Source organism: Astyanax mexicanus, chromosome 24 (genome assembly GCF_023375975.1).
Source record: "Astyanax mexicanus isolate ESR-SI-001 chromosome 24, AstMex3_surface, whole genome shotgun sequence".
NCBI lineage: Eukaryota > Metazoa > Chordata > Actinopteri > Characiformes > Acestrorhamphidae > Astyanax > Astyanax mexicanus.
The window spans coordinates 23,628,617-23,647,498 of record NC_064431.1 but is presented as its reverse complement, the minus strand read 5'-3'; the positions used below and the strand labels follow the sequence as shown (position 1 = coordinate 23,647,498).

The window sequence follows — 18,882 nt, the reverse complement described above, 5'->3', positions numbered from 1 at the left end:
TTAGTTGTTTTTAGACTAGTTGGTATATATATATATACAGGGGCGTAGCAGCACATTCTGGGCCCTGTACACTCTCAATGGCAGTGGGCTCCATGCCAGTACACAAGACAATATCTGTGTTTTCATGGGCCCCTTTCCCTACTCGGGCCCTGGGTAGTCAGGTATATATATATATATATATATATATATATATATATATATATATATATATATATATACGGCCCTTTTTAGCCAGGATTAGTTTCTCAGTGGGACGTCTGTAAAAAAATAATTCACACTTCTACTCGGTGATAAAACTCTTGCATTACGACTGCAATTGAAAAAAAGGAGGACCAGTGAGTTTTTTGGCTTTCTCGGTCACAATACATCGCGTTCAGTAGCTCCTAAATTTCCACTCGCTGTTGTGTTTATGTGGATCTCTGTGGAAACGCGCGCCCGAAGTGTAATTACGGTGCGTGGCAGTAAATAAATAGCTATTTTATTAAACACAAGGTGATAAAACTCAGAGATGTGTATCTGGACGGGACACAAAATTACTAGTGGACCACAGAGTTCAGTGAAAAAAAAGTAGGTAATTCAGCCTGTAATTTTTTGTCAGAGGACGTCTGAGAAAAACACGTACATGGTCGTTACGTACGGGAATAAAATCACAGAGGATCACCCCCATAAAAGAATAGAAAATTACCCCAGGACCCGCTGAGAAACTAATCCTGTCCGGATAGGGCTTAATGGTGTGAGAGCCAGTGCTTTAGCCTGTCACACTGAGTTTAAAATATTTAAAAGTGGAGTTTTGAGTAAAATCTTGTAAAATATGTCTGCTGTGCTGGAACAAATGTGTTGAGGAAATTAGTACGTTTTCCAATATTAAACTTATTAAAAACTTTAAATTTTGCTCACGCGCTCCATATGAACCCATTCACTTTGGACTCCCTCCGGAGCGCCTCTGGAGGTCAAACAAACAAACCTGGAGGAGATCCGCCAGAGGGTGATCTGCTCTTTATTAAAGATCATTTGATTAAGCGGCCATTAGACAGCAGCGAGGACCGACAGCTCAGCTGGATAGTCGGGATTCGTTAAAGCTAACTGAGCCCCTCCGGAACCGGACTCTACGTTTGAAAGCGGTTCTGCACCGCGGCTGCACCGATTCAATCAGAACCCGGAGTAAGTCCTGAAACTTTACTGTAGTTTAACTGGGGTTGTTGATTCCAGGGCTTGTTTTCTAATGCTGTGGGGGAATCTTTTTTTTTCGCGCTTCACACGGTTTCTTCCCAATGAGGAGAAACAGACAGCCATCAGACCGAGCAGATTTACAGTAACTTACCGGACCCAAATATTGGCTTTTAGATCGTTAGTTTACAGCTAGATAGTTAGAAAAATAACCCAAATAGCTGGTTAACTAGTTAACTAACTAATATCGGGAGCACAGGTGGAAGAGCAGGTGGGTAGCTGCTTTAGCGGTTAGCGGCCTGTACGGGAATGCAGGTAAATAGCTAACCTAGCAAAGCTAGTTACTTATCTTTAGCCTAGCTAACCTAGCTAGTTAACTCCCTACAGCTTGGTAGGGTTAACTAGGTTAGTTAGCGTTAACTAGGTTAGCATGTTTACCGGGGCCAGGTAGCTAATAAACGGAAAGTAATTAGCGAGCTTGGTTAATGCATGGGTACTTAGAGCTCCCCATTATCTCAGTGAGTTTTATTTACTCACGAGCTAACCTAGCTAGTTAACTAACACAGCTAGCTAGCCAGGTACCTAATGTAACTATCAAGATTGGGACACCATGCTAACGTTAGGTGTTGCAGGTGTTCTGTCGAGTTATGTTCTCCGTGAATAAGTGGTTCTTAACGGCACACTTTCTTTCTCTGTTTTCATTTGTTTTTCATTATAATATTCATTTTCTTTGGGTGCATTAACCTAAGATAAAAGTTCTGGGTATCTATAAGTGCTACAGGTGAAGGTGATACAAAACCCTTTACATCTGCAGTAAAATAAGTTATTTTGCGTTCTGAAACTTTGGGGGATTTGGTGATATTCTTCTACAGATCACCTGGAGAAGCTGCCTGTCCACTGTATACTCTTAGTACACCTAATCAGTTTTAAGAGGTATCAACCCCAAATTCTTACATTTAAAAATAAACATAAAAACTAGACAGCCATAACCAAACAAAAGGTTTAGATTTAGAGGATAATAAAATGATTTGTTCGTATTTAAGAAAATTGATTTAAAAATGTTAAAAGTTCAAGAAAGTGCCAATTGTATGCTTTTTGTTCATTATATTTTGACAGATGCAGATTTACAAATTACAAAAAAGATTTTCAGTAATGTAAAGAGAAATCCTTAAGATATAGCTGTGTAAAATGAAAAATGAAAAATGCTGGCATGTTGAGGGGTTAAACAAACTAATTAAAAAAATAGTAAAGGTATTTAAAAAAAGATAAACTATAAAAAAAATACTATCACCTATACAACATAAACTTTACCTGATACAGTGATTAACCTATGCGTGTAGCCTACCTAAATAGTTATAATATAATTTATAATAGAGTAGCACGGTTTGACAAGATATCACAATCTGTCAGAACACAGGTTTCCGCATTTTAGTCCCAGAATCTGCTGTTATGGCGTTTCACACGGTCTTCTGCCACCAAGGAGAAAACCGGGCTTTGTTTACCTGCAAAGCTTTTCTCCAATCCGAATGAATTCTTTCCGATTCTAGAATCTGACTGAGGTGTTTATATGTACACTTTCCACAATAGTCTCAGTAAACTTAGTTTACATGCACGCTACAAGTAATCCGAGCAAACGTTACACGCGTGTGTAGTATCGCTTAGTTTACACGTAACCATGACAACGATCAGTTACGCCAGTTCCGCTCCCGTGAAATGAGCAGCTGGAAAGTCATGTGACTCCCGTCAAAATAAAAGTCCGCTAAGTAGTGAAATTTCACTCTACCACTTGTTATTGTTTAATAACGTTGATTAGCGTGTTAATTTAACAGAAAACTCGCTATTTTACTGTAATAGTAAACATAATAAAATATTAACAAATGAAAGGCTCACTGTTTTATTAAGAAATCCCATTTAAAACCAGTGATACAGTTTCCAGCTGGTCCTTAACTGATACTTTCAGGTATAATAATAATAATAATAATAATAATAATAATAATAATTTATTGTATTATCTACATTATTTTATGCGTTTGTGAGTTTCAGAAAGCTTTTAATTAGTTTTAAACTATTTATATATAATCAAACTAGCTCATAGTATTTCATTTACAGATTTAAAGCAGAAATGTATTCAATTTTATGGGGGACTTTTATTTTGACAGAAACTCATTGTGGACTCTGGACAAGTGTTGCTAGAACCACCATGCTATAGAAACTGGCTAAAGCTGTCTATACACTACACGACTGTGAAAAGACTCTGAAAAGACTTTAAATGGACTAAAGTCTGACACCCTTTCACATCTAAAGAAAGTCACAGACATTTTACTCATATACTAATTTTTTACAAAGACTGGGGATCATTAATTACAAGACTGCAACTCGTTTCTTTATGAGATTATTTCCCATCATGCTTTTGGTGGAGTTTACATACAATACATATTACATATTAAGTTACAAATAATTTGTATATTAATACTGTGATTTATCAAACTCACAACTTTGGTCCCCATCAACAGTTTATTATTATTATATTTTTAATATAATTAATTTTGTGTTCAGCTCTGCCTATAAGCCTCTTTTTCCATATTTTCCTACAACCTTGTAAAGCAAAGAATGTCAGTTTCACTGCTATACATTTGCCTTTGTTTTTGATTGAATTAATGCAATAACGAACATCATTCTTGCAAAATATGTATTATTCACATTTTTGATACAAAAATGTACATAGTATAACACTGCACAATAAGACAAAGTAGTGCAGAATAAAATAACTTTAAATATAATGAACCATATAAGGCATATTAACAACAAAATGTGTTTTTTTTTTTTTTTCTTCCAAAACGTTTGTAAATAGTTACGTAAAATATTTTTGCCTTGCGGCTTCCCATAGCTCTCCTTATTGGTTGTTGACATTGTTCACGTTCAGTCTCAAGACTTGCGATAATAATAAACACGGTTGATTTTATATGAAAGCCTCGACAAGAAAAAGACAAATTTTAACTTTTAATCCTAATAACCTTACACTGAACGATCATGCAAAGATATTTTAGAATTAACCCCAAAACCCAACAGTGTTCAAAAGTTTGTAGAGGTTTTATTTTTTTTTTCCTCTCCTTTCTTTACCATCACGTAAATTAACTCCAATAACTGCTTTTACTCGTTGTAGGTGCATTTCCTCAATACCTGCCATCATAGAGGCTATCATGAAGATAGGACTCCTGATCAGTAAGTCTGCTACTTTATGCAAATAAAATCTACAGTGCCACTATTTTTAACTTGCACTTACTTCTTGTTTCACTCTTTTAAGTCCTGCTTAAAATGTGTATTTAATTTTTTTCTGTCTGTCAGTTCTGTTAGTTTACCTCTCAGAAGTCCAGCCCAAGAAAATCACTTATATTAATGCAGAGGTGAACAAACCTGTTTATCTCCCATGTGAGCTTAATTGCTCTGGTTTTGCTAAGTGGGTCCGCTATACCTCCATCCATGATAACGTTGCTGACGTTGCTGACTGCGACAAAAAGACATGCTGGATTAAGGACCCTCTTCGGATAAGTTTCCCCTTTCAAGGAGACAGAACAACAGAGAACAATTCGCTGCTTATCAACCCCGTGATCTACAATGACCAAGGCAGATACAGGTGCAGCTGTGGGGAAAAAAAAGCTGGCGTAAAACTAAATGTCTTTGGTAAGTGCTTGTTTTCTCAATGCTGTTCAGAAGGGATTCATCCGTTCGATATTAAGATTGGAGATCAGTACCAATATTAACAAAATATCACATAATTTCCTTCCCATTTTCTTAAGAGAACCTGACATGTGCACTGTGCAGGAAAATGCATGCCAATATTTCAAGGCTTTAGAGTCAGGATCAGAGTAGCCTACAACAGGGGTTCATGAAAGGTCACACACATTCTTCACAAAATCCTTGCTTTAGAATAAGTGTGTTATTTAGAAGGGAATGCAAAAGAAGAAAAAGCTTGCTTTGCGAATCAGGATTTTTTTGCATTTACATATCTGAAAAACAAAGAGGCCTGTCTCACCATAGTGCTTAAAAACAATCGCGAGTCCTGTTCTAAGTCACATGTGGAATATGTTTGTTCCTCAATGCAGGCATTGCAATATATAAGTAAACTAATGACATAAATATTTTCATATACAATACCAGTCAAATGTTTGAACACAGTCTCATTTAATATTTGTTTTTATTTGTATTATTTACTGCATTGTAGATTCATTTTAAAGACCTGAAAACTGTAAAGGAACACATATACATGCAGGTAGCAGACAAAAGACCACACAAAATATCTAACAAAAAAAGGATTTGGCATGAGTTGAAACACAGCACCCCTAGAACTACTTTAAGACAGTTTGGAGAACCATTCCAGGTTCTACCATATGAAGCAAAGTTGACATCAAAGCAAAAGGTGCTATTTTATATAAATCTAAAGTATAAAACACAATTTTTTGATGTCTTCAATAGTAATTGTAGAAATTGTAGAAATGTAGAAAATAATAAAAAAGCAAAAACTGCATGAGTAGGATTGTGTCCAAACATTTGACTGGTACTGTAATTATATCATCTTATTTTCTGGAATAGTACCACTGTTCCTTTGTTTTTGTGAAAGGGGGTTGAGTTGCAAAAAAAAAGAGCTACAGTATATATGAATCTTTCCTGTCTTATTGCCCATCCCTATTCCATGATAACATCAGATTTGTTTCTGTCTTGCAGTTCCTATGGTGGTGAAGACTCATGAGCGGGAGAAGGTCTCTCTTCCGTGCTATGGAGACACTCGCAGGGATGCCCGGGACGTACAGTGGAAAAAAGACACACAACTGGTTCTCCTGTACAATCACGAGAATGGGGATGTGACTCGAGGTAAAGGCTTTGAAGATGGATTCTTTGTGTCTCCTGAAGCTTTTCAAGATGGGGATCTCTCCCTCCACATCAGTTCAGTTCGCCAGTCAGACGCAGGGCTGTATGTGTGCAAAATTCACGGTGAATCAACCGATGGAGAACCACGTGCTGTCCTGCTGATCGTGGAAGGTTGGTGGAGTTCATTGTAACATTTTTTTGAACTCTGAACCATCATCTAAATCATACTAGATATTTGCAGTTGTGTTCTTTTAGCATTCACAAATCAGATGATATATATAGTATAAATAACTCTGTCCAACACACCAAAAGATCAGAGCAAGGTTCATGCACCGTTTTAAAAGTCAAATTTAATGCTTTTTAAGACATCAATAAATATAATTTACAGCCCAAAAATGTAGTTGTAATTTCTTTGGTAACCTTAGTTCTTTCCCCACTTATTTTAGCTAGCTTTGCCGGTTATTGTAGTGTTTGTGTTTAGTAACACTTTAGCAGTAATGAATGAGGATGGCTTTACAGCAGCTCTCTCCCCCTGTCTGGAGCCTGTTCTGGCTCTGAAGCATCTAGGGTGTCCAAACTTGTTTTGGAGTGGCCCGGGAGGTATTTTAGAAATAGAATGAAAGTTGGCCCGCTGTTAAGCAGGTTTTTATAATGTGAGATTCAAAGTTTGAGCGCTAGGTGTCAGAAACGGGGCCAAAGAGTCTAAAAGCGGAGAGGGTGCGCATTTCTAGCGCAGAAAAATGGGGCAAAGAGTCTAAAAGTTGCCGTAAATTAAGGAGTTTAATATTAAGAGACATCATGAAATTAAACATCAGTTTGAAAAATCTTAGTTTACACAACACTGTCAAAGATAAAGATAGTAAGTCAAGTAAAATGGTCTGTAAATGAAATAATCAGGAAAAAGTATTATTTAAAGTGGTACATTTCATTATTTGTTTTATTACAGAGTCTGTGGCCTGTGACTTAAAATATATTTCTCCTCCTGGCCCCCAACAAAAAAAGTTTGGACACCCCTGATCTAGGCTAACATATATGGACTTTGGGTGGAATTTATTAGATGGCTAAATTTCATGTCTTCTACCACAGATGCAGTTCCCCTTCTTTAAAGGGCATTTGATAGAAGTCATCATTTTGGTTTGTGTTTTTAGCTCTGGTGTTCAAGCCAAATTCTACTCAGTTATACTTCTCATTTTCTATGTTTGTTGTTGTGTATGTAAGCTATATCTAACAGATCCAATGTGTTGCACAGGACACTCTAATACAGAGTAAACAAAGATAACAGTCTCACTATTGTAAAGAAGTTACATCCAAATATGTTTTAGTAACTTCTGCTTTTTGTTTTTTTTCCAGAGTCAGGAGGGCTTGGAGTGTTATCCATCCTTCTTGCTTTAATCAGTGGAGCACTGGGTGCCTTTATTATATGGCTTTGGAGGAAGAAGATTATTTCCTGGCAGGTCATCAAAGGTCTTTACCGTAGAAAAGCACACAGAGAGCATGATCCTGTTCAGGAAGAAAATCCACTTGCACATCTGCCGAAGTCTACAACCACACCATTTGTGCAAGGACCTGAGGAATGATAAATATGGTTTAAACTCCAGGCAAGCCTGAAGATGGAATAGATTAATATATAGACTACGGCTGGACCTGTATTTATGTAACTTAAGTTTTTATTATGTTCCACTATGATCAGGAGCGTGCAGCTTGCCATCAGCTGCCAGAGCCATGAGAGAGCACAATTGGCCTTGCTCTCTCTGGGTGGGTAGATGGCACTCTTACCTCTCATCACAAAGTGTCTTATGAGCTGATGTATCAGAACTGAACTGCTTTTCTCAAAGTATGCAGTAATGCTACTCAGCTTTTTAATTACTGTATATAGGTGATTTTAAAACTAATCAAGGGTTATGGATTTGTCAAATTTTATAGGTGCAGTTTGGGGCCTTGCATTAATGTCTTTTATTAGGTGAAGGGATAATGGGTTTTCATGTTTCGCACTGTTTTGAGCGTAGCAACATTGTTACTGTTTTACATACTTTTATAATTTTATAAATAATAAAAAATATTAAACTCCAAACTTTTTCCACATGGGATTGGGTCATTCATTCATTATTTTCTATTACGTTTCAGCTTTGTGGTAAATAAACCACTGAAAGGGTGAGTTTTTGCTTTTCAGATATACTGGTACACTTTTTTTGGTGAGCAGACAGACACTGTTGACAACTCTATTCAACTCACTAGTTTACCCCATTTGTGTTTAGTGGGCATATGGGGTTATGCAGTGTTAGTTCTGTACAATTTTCACAAACTTTTACAATATTTCAAGCCACTTACACATGCATAAAAAAAAATCCACAAAAGAATTGTATTCATTCATTGCAAATTTTATTTTATTATCACTTAAGGCAACACATGTGACGATGGAAAATCACACCATATACACAATATTATCCAGGCAACAGGGTGAACTACATATCCAAACCCTCTGTCCAGATTCAGAGGAGCACAAGGCCACAGTGGTCCTACAAACAAGAACATTGAACATTTCCTTAAACCAATAAATATCTAACTTTAAAAATAGTAAATTTTGCCTGAATATTTGGTAACCCAGAACTTAAATTAAATGGTCTGGGTTAATTTTACTAGTAGATACACATTTCAGCTGTTTCAGATATTTAGGCAACACCAGTAATATCAGATCTATAGCTCTTAAAGTTCTGACTGGTCATATTTCCAGGATAAAAACTAAACAGACCAGTTACTATTAATATACATGGGATTTTACTTCTCCAGTTTACTTTTAGTAGAAACATACCAGATTTGGGGGGGGGGATCAATTTTATCAAAACTACTGTGTAAATGTCAAACGTGTAACAGGACTAGAGCTGTCAAATTGATTTACTAAAAAAAAAAAACCCATATAAAATCAAAGAGTAACATGACTCGTCAATTACATTATGGAATCAGAAGGGTTATATTGAGTGAAGTAAACTGAACTGTTTGCCATGGAAAGATCCACAGGATACGGCCTAGAGAAAAACCATGTTAGGCCAAAGCCTGAGGTCTGGAGTCCCATCTTCAACCATGAGGCATCAGCTTCTAGGAAACAAACATGGAAAAGCAGTTATTTTGGAGGACGTGCAAAAGATGCCACTCAATTAAGACAGAGCTGAAGATGGCTCAGACAATTTGGCTTATTTTTCTATGAAAGTCAACAGAGTCGATCTGCCGGGGAAAAAAATTCAGTCATCATTTACACCATCTATAATCCAACACCAGGGTGGTAAACTCCGGTCAGTAAGGGTCACAACAGTTAGGCCCATAACAATGAACGCAAGACTTATTGTACAAAATATGTACTGTAGCCAACTTTATTGCAATATTGTCCAGTCACCAGTAACACACAAGGTCAGTTAGTCTAAAAGATAATTAAAGAAAATATAAAAGATAAGACAACATTAAGTGACCTTGTGTGCATCGATGAACGTGCTTAAATATAAATTACAATAATTCTAGGGCTAATATTTGAATGTCAAGTCACTTGTGACAGGCCTAAGTGTGACAGACCCTCGCAGACCAGACTTGCCATCCCAAACACAAACAATACTCACCTAAACCATGTTAGAAGGAAGCACTTGGATCTGGCTTGAAGTCATCCGTCAAGCCAGTGACGCATCTTTATCTAGAAGATTATAGAACAAAAAAAAAATGGGTTTTAGAAGATATGCAACACATTTCAAATGACTCATTTTGGTGCTGAAGATGGCTCAGACAATTTGGCTTATTTTTCTATAAAAGTCAACAGAGTCGATCTGCCGGGGAAAAAAATTCAGTCATCATTTACGCCATCTGTAATCCAACACAAGGAGTTGCACAGCAGTCATTAAGGGTCACAGCAGTTAGGCCCATTACAACAATAAATATTAGACTTATTGTACAAAATATCACGATATCGTCCAGTTACCAACCAGTAACACAAGGACAGCTAGTCTAAAAGATTTAAAACCATGGCAATACAGAGACAATGCTAACACACCATTAGGTGACCTTGTGTGAGTCAGTGCTGGTTTAAAAAAAAAACAAACAAACAAAAACACAAAAACTTAAATTAATAATATGAACAAAATGGTTAACTTGAGGTAATATATAATTAAATAATTCCAATCTCTGTAAAATGTATATTTGATAAGAATATTCAATCATTTTGGGGCTAATTTTGAAAATGTCAAAATTTATTTGTGACAGGCCTAAGTGTGGCAGACCCTTGCAGATCAAACTTGACATTCCGAACACAAAAACAATACTCACCTAAACCAAGTTAGAAGGCAGCAGCTGGATCTGGATTGACTTCAGTCATGTCAGTGGGGCATCCTTATCTATAAGATTATAAAATGAAAAAGTTTTAGGGTTTTAGAAGATATGCAACAGCTTTTAAATGACTCGTTTTGGTGCTGAAGATGGCTCAGACAATTTGGCTTATTTTTTCTATGAAAGTCAACAGAGTCGATCTGCCGGGGAAAAAAATTAGTCATCATTTACGCCATCTATAATCCAACACAAGGAGTTGCACAGCAGTCATTGAGGGTCACAGCAGTTAGGCCCATTACAACGATACATGTTAGACATGTACAAAATATCACAATATCCTCCAGTTACCAACCAGTAACACACAAGGTCAGCTAGTCTAAAACATTTGAGACCATGCTCACACACCATTAAGTAACCTTGTGTGAGTCAATGCTGGTCTCAAAAAAAAAAAAAAAAAATCCAATTCCAAGCTCTGAATATTCTTTTCAAATACAAGTTTATTGCAATCACTTTGGGGCTAATATTTTGAAAATATTTCAACTCATTTGTGATAGGCCTAAGTGTGGCAGACCCTCATAGACCAAACTTCCATCCCAAAACACATCCAACAAACAAATACTCACCTAAACCATGTTAGAAGGAAGCATCTGAATCTGGCTTGACAGTCATGTTAGTGGGACATCCTTATCTATAAGATCAGGAAATGAAAGGGTACAGGTTTAAAAAAATATGCAACAGTTCTTAAACGAGTCATTTCAGTGCTGAAGACGGCTCAGATAATTTGGCTTATTTTTCTATAAAAGTCAACAGAGTCGATCTGCCGGGGAAAAAAATTAGTCATCATTTACGCCATCTATAGTCTAAAGCAGAGGTGGAACTGCTCAAACATAAGATTGAATTGATTATACTTCAACTTACCTAAAGAATGAGAATGAGGGACCAGAAGTCTGGTCTTCAGAGCCTCTTCATCCATGAGGCATCAGCATCTAGAAGATTGTAAAGAATGGGGGAAGGAAAACATGGTTTAGAGAATATTTAAAAGTTTACTCAAACCTTTACATATAAAAAAAAAGTTAAGACTTTAAAGTTTTTGCAGAGGTCAAGGTGGTTAAAAATGTTTGGTAAGGCAGGGACCAATAATAACAAAAGTGACTTGTGGCTACATTACACTAAGAAACAGGGATAAAAATATCAAGTGATATTGCCTTTTTTGTTAGCAATACATTGACAGGTGGTGTCAGATATCAATTATTTGGTCAAATAGGAGGTATGACTGTTAAAGAAAGTGCCTTTTCATGGTTCACACACATTGTGTATTTAACCTCATGCCAATGTAATTGTTAAATCCATTTAAAAAATATGAAACAAATGTCTATGCATTTCTATGTAGAAAAGCTGAAATAACACCAGAAGGCACAGTATACAGATAATGAACCCCAGTCATAAACACTATACTGGTAGGGTATCAAGACACCCAGCTCTTGTCCAGAATCACAGGCTGGGTTTAATTGCTGGGACTAAGCTTGACCAAGCTTGAAAACCGGTATGGTGGCCTTGTTTGCACAGGTCAATCATACCTGAAAATAAAGAAACCATGGCTCAGACAGTTTGGCTTAATTTTCTACAAAACTCAACAGAGTCGATCTGTCGGGGAAAAAAGTTAAGTCATCACTGCCACAGTAAGAAATACAACACTGAATCGGTGTTGCTGAGGGAAACAGGAAGGGTGTAATATTCCACCATAACTTACCAGTTTGACTGAGCTTAAGGTTGCTTCTACACAATGGTGGACGGCCATTTTATGTTATAGAGCAGACCACGTGTTGCCTAGGGGAGGAAAAAAAAAAAGAAACCACGTTAAAAAAAAAAAAATAGTCACAGAAAATAATTTAAATAATCCTCTAAAGTATTGAGAAAATTCCCAAAGCTTTATGAAGTATTACTATAGGTCATTATATTTTACAATTAAATAAAAGCAAACTTAGCCAATAAAACAAAACACTGGAATTCAAACCCAGCATTTCAACGAGTTATTAACTAATTATTAAACTACATTTTATACATCAACAAGGAAATCAGTTAATAATAGCCATCAACCTCAAAAAGCAAATTAACTTTTTAAGTTTGCAGATATCCTCAGTAACCTACAAGCTATAAAACGTAAAAAATAACCGTTATAGCTACGCCATACACATTACAAGAAATGCATTCATTCATTCATTTAAAGGGTAACTTTACACAGAAACAGAATTTTTAACAAAACTCACGCATTATAAAAGGAATTTTTACATTAAACGCAGAACAAACGCCCTACTCACCGAACTGCTGCAGAGAAGAACAGCCACGTGTCCGCCGAGCTCTTTTAAAACCATGTGCCGTTCGCACATGCGCAGTAATGATAGCTGTGTCCTTCTGGGTAATGTAGTTTATCAGTAACGTAAAATCCTACACAAAATTATCAAAATAAGAGTTTAATTTGGATTTAAAGTACATTAGATATGGAACACACATAAATTCGAAAAAAAAAAAAAGATTACAATAAAATACATTTCTTGTTCTATTTCCAGTACTGAATAAATTAGTATATTTAGCTATATATTTCATTTTTCTAGTTCTGTGCAATTAACCATTCCATATTAGTCAAGCCTTATAGCCTGACGTTTCTAAATATGTATTTAATTACATTTAATTGGCGAATATGTGAATTGGCTGCAATTAACGTTTAAAAAAATGACTTTTTTTAAAAGATTCAATTATTTTAAACCCATACGAAAAACTGACTTGAGTTTGCAAAATATTTGATATAAAATGACTGAATAAAATTAAGTAAAATTACGGTTTTATCACGAATTCACGAGATGGCAGAGGCCTCTTACAAGGGCGTAACAGTGCAAATGAATCTTTTGAACAGTGATTTAAATCACCTGGAAAAATGATAGATGAGAACTACTTTTAAAAGATTTGAATCGTTTTGGAATCTGATTTAGACCACTTTTTAAAAAAAAGATTTTAAAATATTTTTTAAATAAAAAAAAATACGATTTTAAAAAGTTATTAAAATACTTTAATCAGTTGTCAAAAAAAAACATATAACGTTTTAAAAAATGATTTGAACCTAATGAGGACATGGCACTGCAAATTAATCATTTAAACAGTAATCTGAATCAATTGGAAACTGACCTGAATGTTTTACAGTGATTTAACTCTCATCTGTAGCCAGCAAGGACAGAAACCCATGGCAGTAAATAGACATATAAAACATATAAAAATATAAAAATGTTACTGATTCTCTTGTATGTAGGAAAAATAGAACATACAGCTTCAATACAAGGGTGTCTTATCAATTTACCCAGATATATTGTTTTAGGCCCAACTATCCTACCTATACTTCTTCTGGGAACATTATCTGAAGCAGATGTTACTTTTCTTTCAATACTGCACCAAATATAATATTAAACAAGGTTTAGAAACAGTATTTCTTATAAATTTCCTGTAAAATTAAGTGGATCAGGGCAGGCCCACGCTAAGGAAGTCTGCTTCTGGAGGACCAGTTTTCGGCACAGTTTGAGCTTTCCTGCTCAACAACAGCTGATTCTACTCACCTGTTGATTGCCAGGTTTAGTTGGTCAGATCAGATAGAGCAGAGTGTGCTGGCCTCCAGCCCCTGTTCAAAAGCCCTGTGGGTTCTAAATGAACATTTACTCATGGTTTGGTATGAACATATTTACATGTACATTTACAGTACCAGTCAAATGTTTACTCACACCTCTTTTTATTTAATGTGTTTTCTTTCTTTTTATGATTTTTTTTACACATGCAGAATTATTTTGTATTTTTTATTATTCAGTCCTAGTGTTTTTATGAGGTAAAGTCACGTAGAATAGTTTTCTCAGCGTCTTAATGAAGGAGTTTTTATAGAAGCTGAACAAAAATTTCTGCTTTTCCTTCACGCTGTAAATCTCCAGCTCATCCCAAATCACCATCTCAGTTGATCAGGTTTAGGTTCTGGGAATTGTATACGACAAACATTACAAAAACTGCCCCAGGATCTTTTCTGTTGCAACTACAAATCAATAAAAGAAAAACATCTTGGCCACTAGATGGCGGTGTAGACCAGACACAGGGCACTGTTCAGTATATGAGTTAATATAGGGTGTTTATGGGTCATTCTCTCTGGGAAACACCCATAGCGACCTTATTGATTTCTGAACTCTTAAAACTTTATGAATATGTAATTGTTTTCCTTGTTTTATTTAAGGTCTGAAAGCTCTGCATCTTATTTGGAATTTGGGAGAAATGTTGTCTGTAGCTTATAGGATAAAACAATGTTCATTTTACTCAAACATATACATATAAATAGCAAAATCAGAGAAACTGATTGAGAATACAAAAGAATATATCTAAAACCAATATTATTCAATTTATCATTAGTAGCATAGTCTAATGTTTGTAACAGAAAAAAAATATATAAAGAAGATATGACATTCCAAAAATGGATGTTTCAGTGCAATGACCCTCATGTAGCTGATGTAACTTATTCTACACTAATATTACAGTATTCTACTATAGGGGTGTGCCATATTGTATCATATGCAATAATATCGCCAACATTTTTCAATATTGTGACCCCAACCACCCTTAATTATCACATCAGGGTACTACTTTTTTGCTGTTTTAGCAAAAAAAAATCACACTTTTCATTTTACATTATATATCTACAAGATTATATATGTCCAGTATCATTTATTTTACTTCATTCTGGATATATAAAGATATTTGGAGTGCATTATTGGTGTTATGACATTCTGGATCATTGACTTCTGTTACAAATCTGCAAAAAATCTTGTATTTTGTATTTTTAATATCTCAGTTAGGGGTGTGCCATATGATTTCATATGTAATGTACTTTGCAATTGCTTTTGACCAGCAATGTACTATGCTGGTCAAAAGCTGGTTACCACCAGTAATGTTATATAGTACGGTTTGTCTGAACGACCAGCATTTGAACCACCTTGACAATCAAAGACCAGCTTAAAGCTGTATTTTTCAGCTTGTATCGTAAATATATATATATTAGAGAAGAAAATGAGACATGCACAAACACACACACACTGACACCATCCCCACTCCCAGTAGAGCAATTAGCAGCTACTTCTGTGAACATTAACACCTGTCCCCCTCTCCCTCAGGTGCTCCACCGTCAGGGTGGGCCCAGCTCTTTGTCTTAGCTCAGAAAGAGCCTGGTGTGAATGAGGGATTATCCCCCATTAGCCTTTGATAAAGAAGACGATGATTCTGCCCCCCTCGTTCTGTCTCCAGTGCAGAGTGGAGCCACTCACACACAAGCAGCTGCGAATGGCTGACTGTTTCAGTACAACAGATCAGAGCTGAACACATCTTTACCTGAAACATGTTCACAAAATACATGATTAATGGCACCCATTTGTGTCATTCAACAGATCTGATGTACTGCAGCACTCATCAACTTTATTAGAAACACCACCAGCCATGTACTTCTATTTACTGGCCACTTTATTAGAAACCCATACAGAACCTTGTACATCATGGTCTGGCCATGTTATTAGAAACATGTACCTTGAATTTCTACCATGGTCACTTTATCAGAAACACATACAAAACCGTATACTTCTACTCATTTCTGTTCATTCTATTAATTCATTTAATCATTGACTCCTTTATTGGAAACACTTACAGTACAAAGTGCTTCTACTCACTGGCCACTTTATTAGAAACACTTACAGTATATTGTACTACTACTCACTGGCCACTTTATTAGAAACACTTACAGTACATTGTACTTCTACTCACTGGCCACTTAATTAGAAACAAAAAAAAAATGACAGTAGATTGTACTTGTACTCACTGGCCACTTTATTAGAAACACTTACAGTACAAAGTGCTTCTACTCACTGGCCACTTTATTAGAAACACTTACAGTACATTGTACTTCTACTCACTGGCCACTTAATTAGAAACAAAAAAAAAATGACAGTAGATTGTACTTGTACTCACTGGCCACTTTATTAGAAACACTTACAGTACAAAGTGCTTCTACTCACTGGCCACTTTATTAGAAACACTTACAGTACATTGTACTTCTACTCACTGGCCACTTTATTAGAAACACTTACAGTACATTGTACTACTACTCACTGGCCACTTTATTAGAAACACTTACAGTACAAAGTGCTTCTACTCACTGGCCACTTTATTAGAAACACTTACAGTACATTGTACTTCTACTCACTGGCCACTTTACTAGAAACACTTACAGTACATTGTACTTCTACTCACTGGCCACTTTACTAGAAACAATTACAGTACATTGTACTTCTACTCACTGGCCACTTTACTAGAAACACTTACAGTACATTGTACTTCTACTCACTGGCCACTTTACTAGAAACACTTACAGTACATTGTACTTCTACTCACTGTCCACTTTACAAAAACACTTACAGTACATTGTACCTGTACTCACTGGCCACTTTATTAGAAACACTTACAGTACATTGTACTTGTAGTCACTGGCCACTTTGTTAGAAACACTTACAGTACATGGTACTTGTACTCACTGGCCACTTTATTAGAAACATTTACAGTAGATTTTACTTCTACTCACTGGCCACTTTATTAGAAACATTTACAGTACACTGTACTTCTACTCACTGGCCACTTTATTAGGAAAAATCTATCTTGTACTTACAGTTAGAGGCCACTTTATCTGAAACGCCTCCCCTCTGTGTTTACTATAGCGGTGTGTAATTACAGATTTGATCAGATGCTGTCCAGGTGATCGGGTCTCCTCGGCTCTGTTCGGCCGTGGTCAGTTTCTGATTACAGGGTTAGATATTATTTGGAGAGTAGAAGGTTCTCAGAACAGTGCTGATACTGACAGGACAGATATGCAGTGAAGTGTGTGCTACTGCTGCCAGTGTATCAGCTACTGGTGTTTTTATTAGTGTCCCACTTACTGCTAGGTTTAGAGTGTGTCCACTACTTAAATGTGATCTTAGTCTAAATTAGTCAAAGTGTCTTTTTTAAAATGGTTTAACTTATTTATAAAGCTTCATAATAGAATCTGCGTATAGTAATTCTATACAGTAAGGTAATTTAGCATTAATAGATTTGTTTTTTTTCTTTGTTTATTAAGGATATAATGCAAATAATGTAACTTTTATTTTAAATATGATTTAGAGAAAGTAAAACATAAAAAATAACTGTTTTAAAGAAACAATTTAGTTAACTTTGCTTTTTTATTAAAGGATTATATATATATATATATATATATATATATATATATATATATATATATATATATATACAGTATATATATATACATTTTTAAAAAAATATTTACAGTAACAAAATGTTTTGGTTATGCAATATGACACTTTTAGTGAAAGACATGTCACATTTTAGTGAAAGGTTACATATGTAAGGCTACATAACATCTCTAGCTAAAAACCTTTTATGAAGTTATCAATTTTGTCATTTTACCTCAGAAAAGGCCTTGACAATGAACAATTGCAGGAATAAGTGTTTTATATTTCTATATACTGTAAAAATACCTTTACAGTAAGAGTATCAGTTTTTAGGAAGGAAAAAGTCATTTTTCTTGATGAAGCGTATTCCCTCTTCTATCGCTGCTCTCTGAGGTAATGGTTGGTAAGCTGCAAATTTGAACCTCTGTGGTAAAATTAACTCAAATATAACTACATATTATCATATTACTTTGTATTTTAGATTTAGAACTTACTTAACATTTTACTGTTAGGAGTTTTTATTATTATTAAAGTAGGTTTAAGGCTGGTCTAGTTAAAACTAGTTAGCACAGCTAGATAAACTGGTATTTACGTTAAGTTAGCTTGTTAGCTAGTTGTTAAGCTAATTTCAACAGATAAACTAGTAGCTAAAGTTGTGGTATTCTCTGAACAGGCTGTGAAAATTGATATTATTCAGTTTTCCAGGCTTTCATCTGCATAAATAATGTCAAATACCTTATGTGGTTGCCTACCAAGCAGTTAACGTTAGCTGACTAGCTGAGCTAACCTGGCTAGTTTCAGCTGGTAGAGTAGAAGCTAAAGTTCAGGTACGCTGTGAAAATCAACACTTTTCAGTTTTTCAGGCTTTAGAAAACTTAATTAATGTCACAGAAGTAAGTTGTGGGTCTTAGCAACCAAGCTAGCTCACATAAGGCAGCCACTACTTCATTTAATTATACAAAAAATGTAAGAAATTGGTCACATATTCAGTATGTATGTTTAATTTTATAAATAGCTGTTTTATACACCTTATTCAAAGGATATTGCAGTGTATGTATATCAAATACTTATCAGCAAGGATACTTGAATATATATATATATATTTTTTTTTTAATTATATAAAAAAAACTCAATTTGGTATTCTGTTTTTACACAGAAATTCATGTATAACTTACTTCCCTTTGCTCAATTACATAAAACATGCTCTGTTTTTAATGTAATTTCCTAATTTTCTAGTGTTGTGTTTTTAGATATTTATTCC

General features: G+C 35.3%; 1 protein-coding gene, 1 long non-coding RNA gene and 5 other non-coding genes across 8 annotated transcripts; 1 reads left to right on the top strand and 6 right to left on the bottom strand.

Annotated features, from left to right (window-relative positions):
- Nucleotides 1-882: 882 nt before the first annotated feature.
- On the top strand, nt 883-8,556 carry LOC103040276 (uncharacterized). The gene is made up of 5 exons (XM_022682774.2): nt 883-1,161; nt 4,331-4,389; nt 4,513-4,848; nt 5,890-6,204; nt 7,384-8,556. Exons 2-5 carry the CDS (start codon nt 4,368-4,370, stop codon nt 7,608-7,610), a joined length of 900 nt encoding a protein of 299 aa, XP_022538495.2. The 5' UTR covers nt 883-1,161; nt 4,331-4,367; the 3' UTR covers nt 7,611-8,556.
- Nucleotides 8,391-13,532, bottom strand: LOC103039960 (uncharacterized). Of its 2 annotated transcripts, none has more exons than XR_007429352.1 (8): nt 13,516-13,532; nt 12,654-12,780; nt 12,086-12,162; nt 11,254-11,321; nt 10,959-11,023; nt 10,336-10,403; nt 9,639-9,709; nt 8,391-9,123 (listed from the first exon to the last, which is right to left on the bottom strand). It is a non-coding gene; the product is annotated as an uncharacterized LOC103039960 (long non-coding RNA). The 2 variants fall into 2 exon arrangements; XR_007429351.1 differs by having other exon boundaries at nt 8,391-9,126; nt 13,516-13,530.
- LOC125787597 (small nucleolar SNORD12/SNORD106) lies at nt 9,199-9,290 on the bottom strand. Its single transcript, XR_007429446.1, has one exon. It is a non-coding gene; the product is annotated as a small nucleolar SNORD12/SNORD106 (small nucleolar RNA).
- LOC125787598 (small nucleolar SNORD12/SNORD106) lies at nt 9,789-9,877 on the bottom strand. The gene has a single exon (XR_007429447.1). It is a non-coding gene; the product is annotated as a small nucleolar SNORD12/SNORD106 (small nucleolar RNA).
- LOC125787594 (small nucleolar SNORD12/SNORD106) lies at nt 10,484-10,572 on the bottom strand. Its single transcript, XR_007429443.1, has one exon. It is a non-coding gene; the product is annotated as a small nucleolar SNORD12/SNORD106 (small nucleolar RNA).
- LOC125787593 (small nucleolar SNORD12/SNORD106) lies at nt 11,099-11,189 on the bottom strand. The gene has a single exon (XR_007429442.1). It is a non-coding gene; the product is annotated as a small nucleolar SNORD12/SNORD106 (small nucleolar RNA).
- On the bottom strand, nt 11,926-12,017 carry LOC125787596 (small nucleolar SNORD12/SNORD106). The gene has a single exon (XR_007429445.1). It is a non-coding gene; the product is annotated as a small nucleolar SNORD12/SNORD106 (small nucleolar RNA).
- Nucleotides 13,533-18,882: the final 5,350 nt, after the last annotated feature.